A 14439-nucleotide genomic window follows, 5' to 3' on the forward strand; every position below is an offset into this window, starting at 1 on the left:
ACACTAAGCTTCTGTGCACTTTCTAAAATCCACATGGTGGTAAGTGTGCACGCTATGCACTCTGCGCACTTTCTAAAATCCACATGGTGGTAAGTCTGTAACCTAAGCACTCTGGGCACTTTCTAAAATCCACATGGTGGTAAGTGTGCACGCTTAGAACTCTGCGCACTTTCTAAAATCCTGTATGGTAAGAGTTACGCGTTATTAGCCTCGTTCCCTTTCTCTGAGTTGGCTTAGACCCCGGTACTCGCCTTAGGCTCCACTCAACTAGCGTCTCTTTTTTGACACACTTTTAAAGCATCGCTCCCCTCACTGTAGAGGGTTATTTGTGAGCATGGTGCTTTCTTCCGAGCGTTCGAGTTCCTCCCCTTCTGAGGAGTTGAATTCCCTGCTCCGTGGGCTGTTCTCGTGGTGGTGTTTAGCAGTGCTCCCCTCTATCAGAGGGTTGCCTATGAGCACGCTACTCCTTTTCTGAATTCGGAGTTCTCCTCTCACTTGGGGAGTTGAGTTATCTGTTTTCCCAGAGCACCTGGAACTGGCAACATCAGGCGAACTAGGATCAGGTGAACTAGGCCCTTCCTCTGCCTCCCTGATGTGCTGAGTTTTTGGCTAAGCTTGCAGTACGCTTACCCTTAAGATTTCTAACGAACATGCTGTAGGTCGAGCCCCCTCTCGGCTGAGAGCTGGGTGTTATGCTCCCTCATCTATAACTTACTGCTAGCCATTCCAGCATTATACCATAGATTGAGTTGATGACTTCTCAAACATATTGTTCTTGGGATGCACCATTTCCATCTATGGGCTGCTCTTTCAGAGCGCCACGAGAGCCCCTTAGAACGGTGTCTTTAAAATCCATGTTATGGTAAGTGTGCACTCGAAGTCCCTGTGCACTTTCTAAAATCCACACTGTGGTAAGTTCGCACACTAAGCTTTTTGCATTCTTTCTAAAATCCTGTATGGTAGGGGCTACGCGCGGTGGCTTCGTGCCCTTTCTTGAGTTGGTTAAGCCCCGGTTCCACCTTGGGCACCACTCCACCTATGTATCCTCAGGATGCCTACTTTAACAGGGTGTTGCTACTAGGGGTCTGTTGAATGGCTATGATAGAGTTGGTACTTAAGTGCTCGCTGTGGTTTTCTGGCATGCACTCCCCTCAGCATGGTGGTGTGGGTATACCATTCCCCATAGGGATCCCTAGAGGATGCAGTTCGAAGTTCCCTTGAAAGGGAATGTCTCAGGTTACTTATGTAACCATGGTTCCCTGAGTAGGGAACGAGACACTGCATCCTCTAGGATATATATTTACATACATATATTTAGATATATGCTTCAGACACCGGTCACACTGAAGGTGCTCCCCATAGCAACCCCTAGAGGATGCAGTGTCTCGTTCCCTACTCAGGGAACCATGGTAACAAAAGTAACCTGAGACATTTTTTATGTTTTTGAAAGAAGTCCACAAGCACAAGGAAAAGTACACGTTGTGACTTGTGATAACTTTATTAAGCTTCATATTAAAGGCTGCATTTATTTGTTCAAAATATAAAATATTCTGAAATATCATTACAATTTAAAATCGCTTTTGTTCTATTTTCGTATTTTTAAAATGTAATGTATTCCTGAGATGGCAAAGCTGAATTTTCAGCAGTCATTACCCCAGTCTTCAGTGTCACATGATTCTTCAGAAATCACTCTGTTATGCTGTTTTATTATCAATTTTGAAAACAGTTGTGCTGCTTAAGATTTTTTGCACACCATTATTTTTTAAGGCTTCTCTGATAATTAGATGGTTTAAAAAACATTAATTGTAATACTGTAGAAATCTTTTGTAGCATTATAAATGTCCTTACCGTAACTTTTGATCAATTTAATGAACCCTTTGTGAATAAAAGTACTAATTAATTTTTTTTAAATTACTGAATGTAATCTTTTAAATGGTTTTGTTGATTTATTATTTTTTTTATTGCTACTTTCCTAAATTTTCAATGTTCAAGAGATCAAAAGGCTATATATCCAAATCTGAGTAAAGGTAGTAGTACAAACTCTAACTCCTGTAAAAAGTTTACAGAGAATGTCTCTGATGGTCCTTGGGTCCAATTTGGACACCAAGGCCACTGTCTGGGCTGTTTCTGCTGAGGGCCTTTTGGCCCACAAAGCACATCATGGTTGCATTGCAAATATACAAGTCTTTGTGATTATGGCCTAGTGATTTGGTTTATGGTTTTACCTTGAGCAGAATTATTTATTAGCTTTCATAAAGAAGTCCCTCATCACGGGGTTTATGTGACTATATTTATGCCATTATGGAGCTCATGTCCAGTTCAGGGCCGAGGATCAGGCTGTTATGACAGGACTCAAGAACACTTCTCAGAGAGAATAAGATATTAGCTTTTTGATAATGTGTGTCTCAATCAGATGGTAGTGTTCTGGCTTAAGGTTACTTAATCAAACAGAATGGTTTAAAGGTAAACAATGTATTATAGATGTTTTAAATATGAGATGCATTTTTAGGAGTTGCTTCAAGGTTATCATGGACATCTTAATTGATTTAGCATGCTGTGAAAATGTGTGTGACACATCAGGAATTCAAAAAGGACAAAATTCCACAACCAGAGATGTAAGTCCTCATTAAAGCCCAAAAGAAACAGTAACAATTTGAATATTTCACCTTTGATATGTTTGTGTGCTGAGTGACTTAGCATTAGCCAGACATTATTATCAGGTAGATTAGCCGCTGCTTGTCTCGTATTGGCCTTCTCGGTTCTACTTGACCTTCCCGTCAGGAGATTGAGCATTAAGTCATCTTGATATGGAATGCAATTTGATAGGCATTTGGATGGCTCGCGGTGACCCCATTGTCACAGATGAGCCATTTGTCATGGCTGATGCTTAGAGAGATGAATAAGATAAAAAACTTAAAAACTTTGAAAATATTTACATGTATTTGCATGTATATATTTATATTCGTATAATTTATATTATATATAAATATATTTAATATATAAACATAACATATTTTTCTTAAATATATACATGCATGGGTGTGTATTTATGTATACATAATAAATATACACAGTACACACACATATACTATGTGAACAAAAACTTTTATTTTGGATGTGTTTAATCGCGATTAATCGTTTGACAGCACTAGTTAATATTTACATAGATGATTTACATAGATGATGTACTATAGCAAGTCATACTAAGCAGCATGTGGGGGAATTCCCATAATCCTGTGTGGCTGTATAATAAGCATATAAATGTCTGAATTTTAAAAAATATGTTATTATTATTTCATATTATTGCTTATTTAGTCTAAAATAATGTATGTAGGTATTTTATTTAATTTTATTCTATTTTATTTGGTTATTTAGAGTGAAATAGTGTGTTGTCTATAGGTATTTTATTTTATTTTATTTTTTTATTCTATTTTATTTTATTTTGCTATTTAGTGTGAAAGTGCGTTAGCTCTTGTCATTGTAGTGGTTGGTGTTAACAGTCTTATTTTATTATTTTATTTTGTTATTTAGTGGGAAATAGTGTGGTGTCTGTCGTTATTTTATTTTATTATTCAGTGTGCAAGTGAGTTGTCTGTAGTCAATATAGTGGTTATGTTAACAGTCTGAAATTTTATTTTATTTTTATAGTGTGAAATAGTTTGATGCCTGTTAGCAGTTAGTGTTCCCTTGAGCTTTATGCATTTATGCATGATAAATCTTTACAATACGTCATGGATACATGCAAGTTCATCAAGCTTAGTAACAACCCCCTAAAGTCCTTTATATTTTTATATCCAGTCATGATTACAATGACTGGTCACTGGACCCTCAGGATGAAAAATCCTGGATATAAAATATTGTCTCAAAAATACAAAGAAAAAAATCAGTGTGTAAAATATTGTTAGTAAGTTTAACATGAAATTCTTGATGAAAGAAAGTTTGTTGGAATGAATGACTTGTGTATTTTTTCCGATGTCAACAAGTTTGCATTTGGTAGTCCTCCTGTAACACCTCTGCAAAATACAGAATATTGTAGTAAATAAAAGCTGACTGGCCCTGTGTCAAAGAAGCACAATGGATGCTGTCTTTCCTCTCATCTCACGGTATGAAAAGCAATTAGACCTTGAAAGTCACAGCACATCCAAACCACACAGAAACACAAGGCTGTTGGTACCCTGGAGAACGTTTCCACCCTTGAAGACAAAGACATTGCGCCATGAATTTCAATAGAGCCACATTTGACAAAGTGTTTTGTCCTTTTTTTTTTTATTCATATAGGTGTTTTTTTCATGATTTGTTTTGTATACTTCAGCATTGTACAGACCATAGCCTATAATACACCTTTAGCAGACTGCAAAGCTGCATCAAGAAAGCAGGGATGGAAAGTCATATCTTTCATCCATACATCCCACTTAGTATAATATCAGCTTGGAGAAATGGTAATGTATGTGCTTCTAAACACAGCTCTTCCATTACAGTATACTAAGTCGAACCTATATGAAAAGTGAGTTTGTTTAATCGATTCATTTTTGGACTTCAAATAGGCCTACATTTTAAACAGTTGTAGTGGGGTTCAGTCCTATTTGCCTTCTTCCCAGAATACACTGGCGAACAATCAAACAATACATATTATTTATTAATGCCTCAGTAGTTAATATGTATTGTATTTTTTGCTTGTTTGCCAGCATACATGTTGTTTTTTGGTCACATTTCGCAACTTACACTGTGATGTTAGGATGAGTTTGTTCATTTGCTAAAAATGATCAGTTAGTTGATTCACATTCCACGTTCACATGTTGAAGTCTCTGTGTCGACATTTAAAGCATGAAGAGTGTGTAAATTTCCCATAGAATACATGACAAACATTTAAAATGCTGAATGAAACTGGACTATTTCAAATCAAAAGGAACAATTGGCATAGAGCTTTTATGAAGTTGGCAGAATTCAGGAAATGTTCTTGTAGTTACTTTAAATAAGTAACTGTTTCTGTAATGGCAGATTTGAAGTATGGAAACTTGACATTTTAAGTTCACTCAAGACATTTTCTTAAAATACACTGCTGATCAGTTCGGGGTCTGTGAGATGTCATATTTGGGGTCAGAAAGATTCGATGACAAAGCTGATTTTTTTAGCAGCCATTACTCCATTCTTTAGTGTCTTTCAGAAATTATTTTAATATGCTGATTTGCTACTTATGGAAACCGCTACGTTTTTCAGGATTCTTGGAGAAGTTCAAAATAACTAATAACTAACTAATAATTCATTTTCAATAGAAATCATTTGTAACATTATACATGGCTTTAATTTAACTTTTGACCAATTTATTCCATCCTTGTTAAAACAAAATCCTTTCTAAAACAAAAATCTTACGGATGCTGAACTTTTGAAAAGTAGTATAATCAGGCAAATAAATTTTTTTTTTAAATCAATGCAAGCTTGTTGCCTTTATGTTTTTATTTTAAATTTCTACAAACGCATATTTTTTACAGTACAGTATAATTAGTTCAAATGAACACAGCCTGTCCATTCTGATCTCAAAACGTCCGTCTTTCGGCATCCTTCTGGGCTCTAATTGTGGACCCTGACATGAGGCTGTAATTACTGCTGGCGTGAAGGGAGGTAGATTAGCACACAGCCATGGTGGGTGTTTGAGACGAGTCTCTCTGGAGCAGAAGACCCTGCACATGTGTGCGAGAGATTTTTCTGTGCTCGTTATCTCTACATCAAGCTGTCAGCAGATCACAGCTATTCCACTTTTCCCAGATTCTGTTGTACCTACTCATGCCTTCTCATTTCCCCTCTATCCTTGTGCATTCATGAGTACATGTGTGTATGCGTTTGCTGTCATGTACTACTTGCTCTCTTTTCTTTTAGGTGGAAAATTCTAATTAAAACTTACATTACGAACACATGTGCATACTGAGGATGCAAAGATGAAGTTATTTTACAATATGTAATATAAGTCTCTGGTGTGCCCAGAATGTGTCTGTGAAATTTCAGCTCAAAATACTCCACAGATCATTTATTATATCATTTTGAAAATGCCTATTTTAAGTGGAAGCAGAAACACACTGTTTTTCTGGCCTGTCTCTTTAAATGCAAATGAGCTGCTGCTCCCCGCCCCCTTTTCTAGAATAGAGCTGCACCATTACAGCTCATACCTGCTAAAAACATCAGTTTTGGTTCTGATTATCATGGTTATCGCGCTGAAATAATGCGTTTTAAACCATATGAGTTTACATTTCTGATATACGGTTTTCTGAGAGCACACATCCGAAGCACATAGACAGAAAGCGGCTGTCACAGCATGTGAGTACTAAACTAAGTTCTCATTCACACACAAGTTTACGTTAAAAACACACATGAGTTACAAAAAACAGTCGGTTATGTCTGTGAAGGTAAACGGCTGGGAAAGAAATCGCATGTTTATTTTAGATCTGTGTGGCAGTAGCAATATACATTAAATAAATCAATAAATCCACTGCTGTCTTGTCTCCTCTGAGGCTGGGACTCTAAACATTCTGTGTTCTGTGCTCGTCTGTGCAGCCAAAGACAGAACAGGTAGCGTGTTTTGCTCAAGCTTTTGCCATGGCATTAGAACTAGTACACCGTTGTCACTTGCGAAAACACAATAACGGCGCCATTGGTGTAAACTTACAGATTAAGGGGCCTTAATATTATAATGAGATCCCTTTGCCACGTCACCAAGGGAGCGAAATCAGACGTGCTCGTTTTTTCAGACGCTTGCAGAAAAAGGCTTACCAAAACAGAGTTACTGGGTTAAAGGGGTCATATGACTTTGCTAAAAAGAACATTATTTTGTGTATTTGGTGTAATGCAATGTGTTTATGCGGTTTAAGGTTCAAAAACACATTAATTTCACATAATGTACATTATTGTACATTAGTTTCTCCTCTATGCCCCGCCTTTCTGAAATGCGTTGATTTTTACAAAGTTCATCGGTCTGAAAAGCAAGGTGTGCTCTGATTGGCCAGCTATCCAGCGCATTGTGATTGGCTGAATACCTCAAGCGTGTGACGGAAATGTTACGCCCCTTACCATACTGTGATACTGTGTCCGGGCACGACAAGACAAAACCAATAAAAACCCATTATAAACGAGGCATTTGTTGCATCCAGTGGGGACATAATTACTGATTATAATGACTTATACTGTCTTTTTACGCGTTGCATTGCGTATCGCGCTGCGTAAACATAAAACCATGTCTGCATTTGTGATCGGAGAAACCACAAACAAGTGCTACTCTACACTGCTCAAAACTAGCGTTGGAATCGTCAGTGGCAAATTCTTTAAATATGAAATCGTACTTACAGGCTGTGAGTCAGAAGCACCAGATTGTCCTTGCAAAGTTGGAATTGCCCCACTTTATAGAAACAGACACCGACATTGTAGGCTATACTCTCCCAGGAAACAGTCCTCGTCCTCCATAAAATGCGCTGCACACATCTGAATATTTGGGTTGAACTGTTCCGGAACAGTGTTGTAAATACAACTTAACCACTGATTTCTAGTTGTGTCCTCTTTTGGAAGGCCAAACAAAGTAGTTTCACTTTCATAACGAAACACACAGCGTCTCCACAACATGGCGGCGGTGGCAGCAACAATACTACAGCAAGAATCAAAGTTACGCCTTCTTTCTTTGCGTGAACATTTGGGCTGCGTTATGCAAATCTTCCCACATCGTGACGTAGACATGTTGGGGGCGTGTTAGAATGAGCCTTTTTTAGGTAGGTGTGGTTGACTCTTAACTTTTATAAAGAATATCTCTTTGGATTTGAGACTTTAGTCTTTGCAACTTTACAGATCTTATTTATGCACCAAGAGCTTGTAACACTACAAAGAGAAAGGAAAAATTGAAATCGCATCATATGACCCCTTTAATCTTTTTCACGTTTCCTTGGTTGGTAGATGCACCGGGGACCTGATTATAGCACTTAAAACCTGGAAAAGTAAATTAAATGCTATTAAAATGCTGTTAATTGTAAACTGTAAATTATCTTACCATACATATTATGGTCAAAAACTAAATGGTTTAACATCATATTATATGTACTTTTACTGTAAAATAATGTCAAATGTATATTTTCTGCAAGTAAAAACTGTAATTTACAGTGAAAAACAGTAATATGACATTCCCAGTAGTCCCTGGGTGATGATACGATTTATATTTAATATAGATAGGTATATTAACTTTATATCACTTCATGAAATATAGAGTCATACGTAGTAAAAAAAATACAAGCGCCAATATGCCATACTTTAAAACATGAAACTGTCTTTTTTTTTTTTACTGTGAATTTTTACTTTTTTAAATGATAAATTTAACAAAGAGTAGCTTTGACTTGACAGTTTCTTAACTGTGGTTAAAGTCATATATGTTTCAAGCAACTTGAGTGTGGGTAGATAATGACTCTTTCATTGTGCTTTACTTTGCAAATGAATTGCAGAAGGTGCAACTTATGCAATATTTATTGAAGTTGTGTTACAAAAGCACTGGGCTTAGAAGTCTGAAGGTGCTTGAATGGGTATGACGCTTGTTTTTGGTCCCTGTACCTTTAGGAAGACTAATTTCTCACTGTGTGAAAGCTCACTAGCTGCTCTAACATAACAAATTGCAGGTGCATTTGATCTGGAGCGTCTTATTAAACTCCTCAAGGACAGTTCCTGTAGCGCCTCTCTCAAGAGTACAGATTTCTAGTTTTTTTTAGTCAGTATGTGATCTTTGCTAGGTTTCCATCAGCCAATAGTCTAACACAACTGCATTTATATGAAAAGATACCCATAAAGTGTGGATGATAGATGTTATAGCAGTTATAAAAAGAAAATGGTTTTGCCATATTTATCATTACCATTGAGAAATGGCTTTACGTTTAGTTAATGGGCTGCTTGGCTGAATTCACATTACTTCTGCACGAGTAGCCGTTGTCTTTTTGACACCAGTATCCCACAGGATTTCATTACTTTACAGCAGGCTGTGCTTGTGGTATTATGGAATGTGTTTGTAATCCTGTTAGCCAAAGACTGAGCGTAGTAAAAAAGCTGTAAGACACACTCTTCAGCAACCTACTCTCCTCCAGACACAATCGTGTCATGACTACAGTGTTTATCCGGAAACTAGAGCAAAGACACATTCAATCAACAGGGTGGTCAAAGGATTATAGGTAAATATTTTTGTCATTAGACTCATTACCATTTCATCACTCTTCTACAGTGAGGGATTAATCCCGGGGTTTGCTTTGTTTTGTAACAAAACTATTTAGGATAGATAAAATATGGATATACAGTGGGTACGGAAAGTATTCAGACCCCCTTAAATTTTTCACTCTTTGTTATATTGCAGCCATTTGCTAAAATCATTTAAGTAAATTTTTTTCCTCATTAATGTACACACAGCACCAAATATTGACAGAAAAACACAGAATTGTTGACATTTTTGCAGATTTATTAAAAAAGAAAAACTGAAATATCACATGGTCCTAAGTATTCAGACCCTTTGCTCAGTATTTAGTAGAAGCACCCTTTTGATCTAATACAGCCATGAGTCTTTTTGGGAAAGATGCAACAAGTTTTTCACACCTGGACTTGGGGATCCTCTAATGTGAATGGAGTTAACTTTAAGTTAAAATTTGTAAACGTGTTCTTGAGGAGCCAATTTAATCCTTAGATAATTACTGCTGTCTTCTCCATAATGCCATCCAGCTTATGTTTTCCCCCAGTCCTCAGTTATGATGTGATGATCATTTGCTTTGATCATCACTTCTATACATTTATAATTTGTTGCATATATTTTTTACACACTTTTTTTGGTCATACGTAGTCACAATTCTGTCATCATTTACTCACCCTCATTTTATTCCAAACCTGTATGATCTGCTTCTGTGTTTTTGTCCATACAGTGAAAGTCAATGTTGTTTTCAAACTCAATGATTTTTATTGAATAGACAAAAACTGCTGAAACATTCTTCAAAATATCTTATTAAACATTATGTAATGGTTTCTATAGAAGAAAGTAAGTCATACAGGTTTGAAACGACATGATGGTAAATTATTTTTATTTTTGGGTGAATTATCCCTTTAAGGAAACATTTACTACACTGTTTGTTCTTCTGTGATTTATTTCCTAACAGAGTCCAACTATAGAGAAGGACAGTTTGGCGACTATAGCCTCCAGGTCCATTCAGACCAGTGCTGTACCTTTGGTTTCTCCATCAGAACATAAACCGAGTCACCATGACCAGCCAGCCATCCCAGCAGCACCCCAAACCAGCACAGCAGCCTCATTCTTCCTCAGGTAAGCCTAAAAGCTGGTTGGCGATGTGTTTTGCACACTGCATAGCCATCAATTCAGCTAATCTTGCTCTGTGGATCCCAGTTTCAATGTCCTGGTCCCTTAGCACCTCCTCAGAATCCTCTATTGCCTCTGGCAGTCACGTCATGGCAATGCTTTCTCAGTGCCCATGGAGACTGCAGCGATGTTGAAGGCAGTTCAGCCTAATGTGTTGAAATGTCATTGATCAATGCTCAGGCTTAGCAGTCCGAGAGAGTGCAAAATCCAAATGGCAGAGGTCTCAGAGCTGGACTGGCCATGTATCCGCAGGGATAATGGTTAATCGCTATGTAACAGACCAATTGTTTGCCAAAATTGTTCTTGAGGATTGATGTTTTAGTGTAACATGTATCCAGTACATGAATGTATGTATATATTATTTAGTGTAACTAAAATACATTCTATCTATGCACATACAATTAACAAAATATACATTAAAAACATTTAAATAAAAAAACATATATTATAAATATTTTTAATTAAATTTTTTTAATCTTGTACTTGAATTGAAGCAAAAACACCTGACCATATGTACAAAGAACTTCACATAGTCAGTGTCTCAAATTTAGTTAATGGATTAATGCCATAGAAATGGTGCTGAATGTTCAATATGCCCAAAATCTTATATCATGATATGATTCATTTTATTTCATGGTAATGAGATAAATGTACTCATATGGTTATTTCTGCTTAAAATATAGTTATTTTTTTCTTTAAAAAATGTTTGATACCATAGAAATTTCATAAATATTTTCACCAGTGTCAATATCACTAAAAAAAAAAAAAACGAATACTATCCTAAATGTAAAAAAACAAAAACCCTCAAGCTCACTGAAGACAAGTAAACAGTCAGCGATTAAATAAGAATAAAAAACTAATTACACGAAGTAGGATAAAAAACTACAATAGAACAGATAAATAAGAAATGCTACATACATTGTATAAAGTTATGAAATGTATAAAACGCTGCATATTCTTCAATGTGTAAATTAAATGCATATTTCTTCTTATTAAAGTTACAAAAGTTATTTAGTCAAGAGCAGTAAGTTTTTCTCTCTTTTGTTGTTTGATTAACATGAATGACAGACAGCAGGAATATTAGACTGCTGTCACTTTAAGAGCTGCCCGGATCACACGTGTTTTCTTTGTCAGCTGTTTGCTTTTACTTAAGACCTAAATTACTGTGTTTACGAGGATACTTGCAAAGATGGCATTTTGACACATACAAGTGTGCGTATTTAACTGTTCAAGGCCTATAAAGCGGCAAAAATAACTATGAGCACTATCTTCATTTGCGCGCTTCTAGGTAAACAGAATTCTGTCTCTCTATTTGTCATCATTATTTTGGTCAACAAAAAGACAAAGCAACAATCAACAACAGTGGCTCACCTAATAAACACAGGCAGGAGTTTGTGTCTGTGACCGAATGTCTGGGAATAGAATGAGATGCTCAGAAGTGCGAGACACTAATTGCTGTGTGACACTGCATACAATTAGCCTATTGACAGCAGCGCCCCTCATCTCTATCTCACCACCTTCAGTACCACCTTCTGTAAATGACTGACAGACATCACCCCAGGGGGTTTGCCTTGGCCATTACGTTCCCTTAAAAAAAGTAATAAAGCGGCAGTGGGTTAGTCATGCCATTGATTTTAGACACTGATCACTGTATGACCTGTGCTTCTGTGTGCATCATTAGGTCTTACCGCTAATCTTTTTCCATTTGAGTTGACCCACATCTAGTGAATTAGTATGCACTGTCAGCTAAAGCACATCTGTCTTTTTGATGCCCAGTGCACACAGTGGTTGATAAATAAGGTGGGTCATAAGGGAAGCTTTTGGCAGTGATTTCTGTGTACACCCAGTCAGTCCAAAATCCTGCGAATGAAAGAATGTGCTATTATGTAAATGAGGCACGACTGACAAATATAATTTTTTTATATTGCTTAGACTGCCTGTGGCAAAATATCCATATTCATGGCAAAATGTTTTCATGCTTTCCTCAATTATACGAGTCAGAGCAGCTCAAATGTCAGGTGTTGGGCTCATGTACTCTCCCTGGCCTTGACTTCCACCTGGAGCTCACACCTCGCACAGGGTCTTTAAAAACAAGTTGCCATGGTTGCACAGTTGTGAAAGAAAGAGAGGCAGAAAAGGCGAAATAATTATGAGAGAGGAGGTGGAGAGGTGATCAGAAACATATAATTTAGGACCCCCTGTTGCTTTTTTTTCTCTATTGAAGGCATGTTTTGTTAAAACTGAATTTGAATATTTATATATTTCCTTTCCTAAGTATTAGCCTTCCAATTGTTTGTACTTATAGCAGAATGGGACCATAGATGATATGTAAATTAACTGTACACATAATAAAACTGCAAATGCTATAAGATGTTATGGATGCTAAGGAGATTAGGTTAAAAGTAAAAAGAAAAAAATCCCATTTTCAACTTGGTTGGCATTTTGAGGGGGAATGACAGGATGGGATCAGCACAGATCAACTAGCGTGACTAGACTACTTAAATGGGTCATTCTCAAAATATGGTGGCAAACATTTCCCTTAAGTTTTCGGTCATAAATTTAATTTTGACTTTTTTATTTTTTTGCATGTTTGTACATCTAAGATTGTCCAGTGCCTGAAAAACCACTGTCCCCTTTCTTTCTTTCTTTCTTTCTTTCTGTCTATCGGTCTGTCATACTATCTATCATGCTACTGGTCTGTCGTTCTATCTGTCTTTCGTTTTATCTGTCGTTCTTTCTATCTATGTATCTATTGTTTTATCTATCATTCCATATGTCATTCTTCGACATTCTATCTATAATTTTATCAGTTTTATATTAATCATTTTATTTTAGCGTTAATGCTTAACCTGGCCTGGAAAAAAAACATGTCCCATTTATTTATTAGAAAACAAAAAAGTAGTTAGTAATATATTAGTAATAAACAAAATTAATATTACACATTATTTAAAAAAATGTTTGTGTATTGTTTCCATGTCACGGTTATTATCCAACCTGTTCTTTAAAAATACAAAGAGTACTTATGATCACAGTTCAGAGTAAGAAAAGGCTCACATTTTCCCACCATTTTGAAGAAGTTATTAATTCATAAGTTTTTTATTTATTTGGAAAGTCAACATTTTTTTGAGAATGACCCAGTTAGAGCTTCCCATATTCCTATTGTGCTCCTATTGGGCCATCCAAGCCTTGGGTCTGTGCGAATGAAGGTTTTCAATTCAGCATGAAACTCTGGAGGCATACTGTGGTATCCATGACCTTTAACCCCAGTTGTTTCCCTTACAGATACAGATCAAGGATGGTTGTTGTGACAGATTCCCTTCCTCTCATCTGTTTGAAAGTGGCAGTCTAGTAAACACGCCAGAGGGAGTGTAAGAACAGATACAGACACACACACATTCTCACCCACAGATTTGCCTAGGAGGTTTCAGGAATAAAGTTGTTCTTTATTTTCTGATATAGCACAGCATAACCTTAAGTGAAGAGGTGAGCACTCAGCTCTGGTGATGGAGGTATATTTACACTTATCTCCTGCAGTCAGCAGCCTTGTGGCCTTTAGGATCACGACTGAATATAGCAGATCAGTATTCTGTTTTATAGCAAACATATATGTGTCATGTATTGTGTGTGATATACTTCACATCATGCATGATGCTGAATTGTGCAGAGGTGTGCAAAAACCAAGTACCAGGAACAAGTGGGTTTTTATGACTGAAGGCCAGCTGTAATCTTGCTTTTAAAGATTTACAGATAAAAGCAGAGTGGCTTCTCTATTCCCGTAGATGGGGACCGTCTCTCTCCGGCTTTGATGTCGCCCTGTGGACGAGGGCTTCTCTCATGTGCTTTTCCGTGGGCTTTCATCGGCATGCTGAGTGTGTATTATCTGCTGGAGTCATGCACCACATTATTGTCCTGCTGACTGCTATGCTGAAATGTATAATCGTCAGGGAACAACAGAGCCGACACCTGTTTGCACTGAATGAAAGTGCTCATAATGAATGCAGGGGTCGAGAATGCATCATGCAACTGATGTGGCTGAACACGCATTTCTGCTTTTAACAACTTCTGTTACCTGC

General features: G+C 37.0%; 1 protein-coding gene across 1 annotated transcript in view; it reads left to right on the forward strand.

The window, feature by feature from the left end:
• LOC107569886 (kinesin-like protein KIF26A) overlaps positions 1 to 14439 on the forward strand; it is a 51538-nt gene that overhangs the window by 1087 nt on the left and 36012 nt on the right. The window contains exon 3 of the mRNA XM_016256052.1: positions 10149 to 10312. Within this exon, the coding sequence (XP_016111538.1) occupies positions 10149 to 10312 (164 nt within the window). The remainder of the gene's footprint in view (positions 1 to 10148; positions 10313 to 14439) is intronic.

Source organism: Sinocyclocheilus grahami, unplaced genomic scaffold, assembly GCF_001515645.1.
Source record: "Sinocyclocheilus grahami isolate Dianchi unplaced genomic scaffold, SAMN03320097.WGS_v1.1 scaffold1391.1, whole genome shotgun sequence".
NCBI lineage: Eukaryota > Metazoa > Chordata > Actinopteri > Cypriniformes > Cyprinidae > Sinocyclocheilus > Sinocyclocheilus grahami.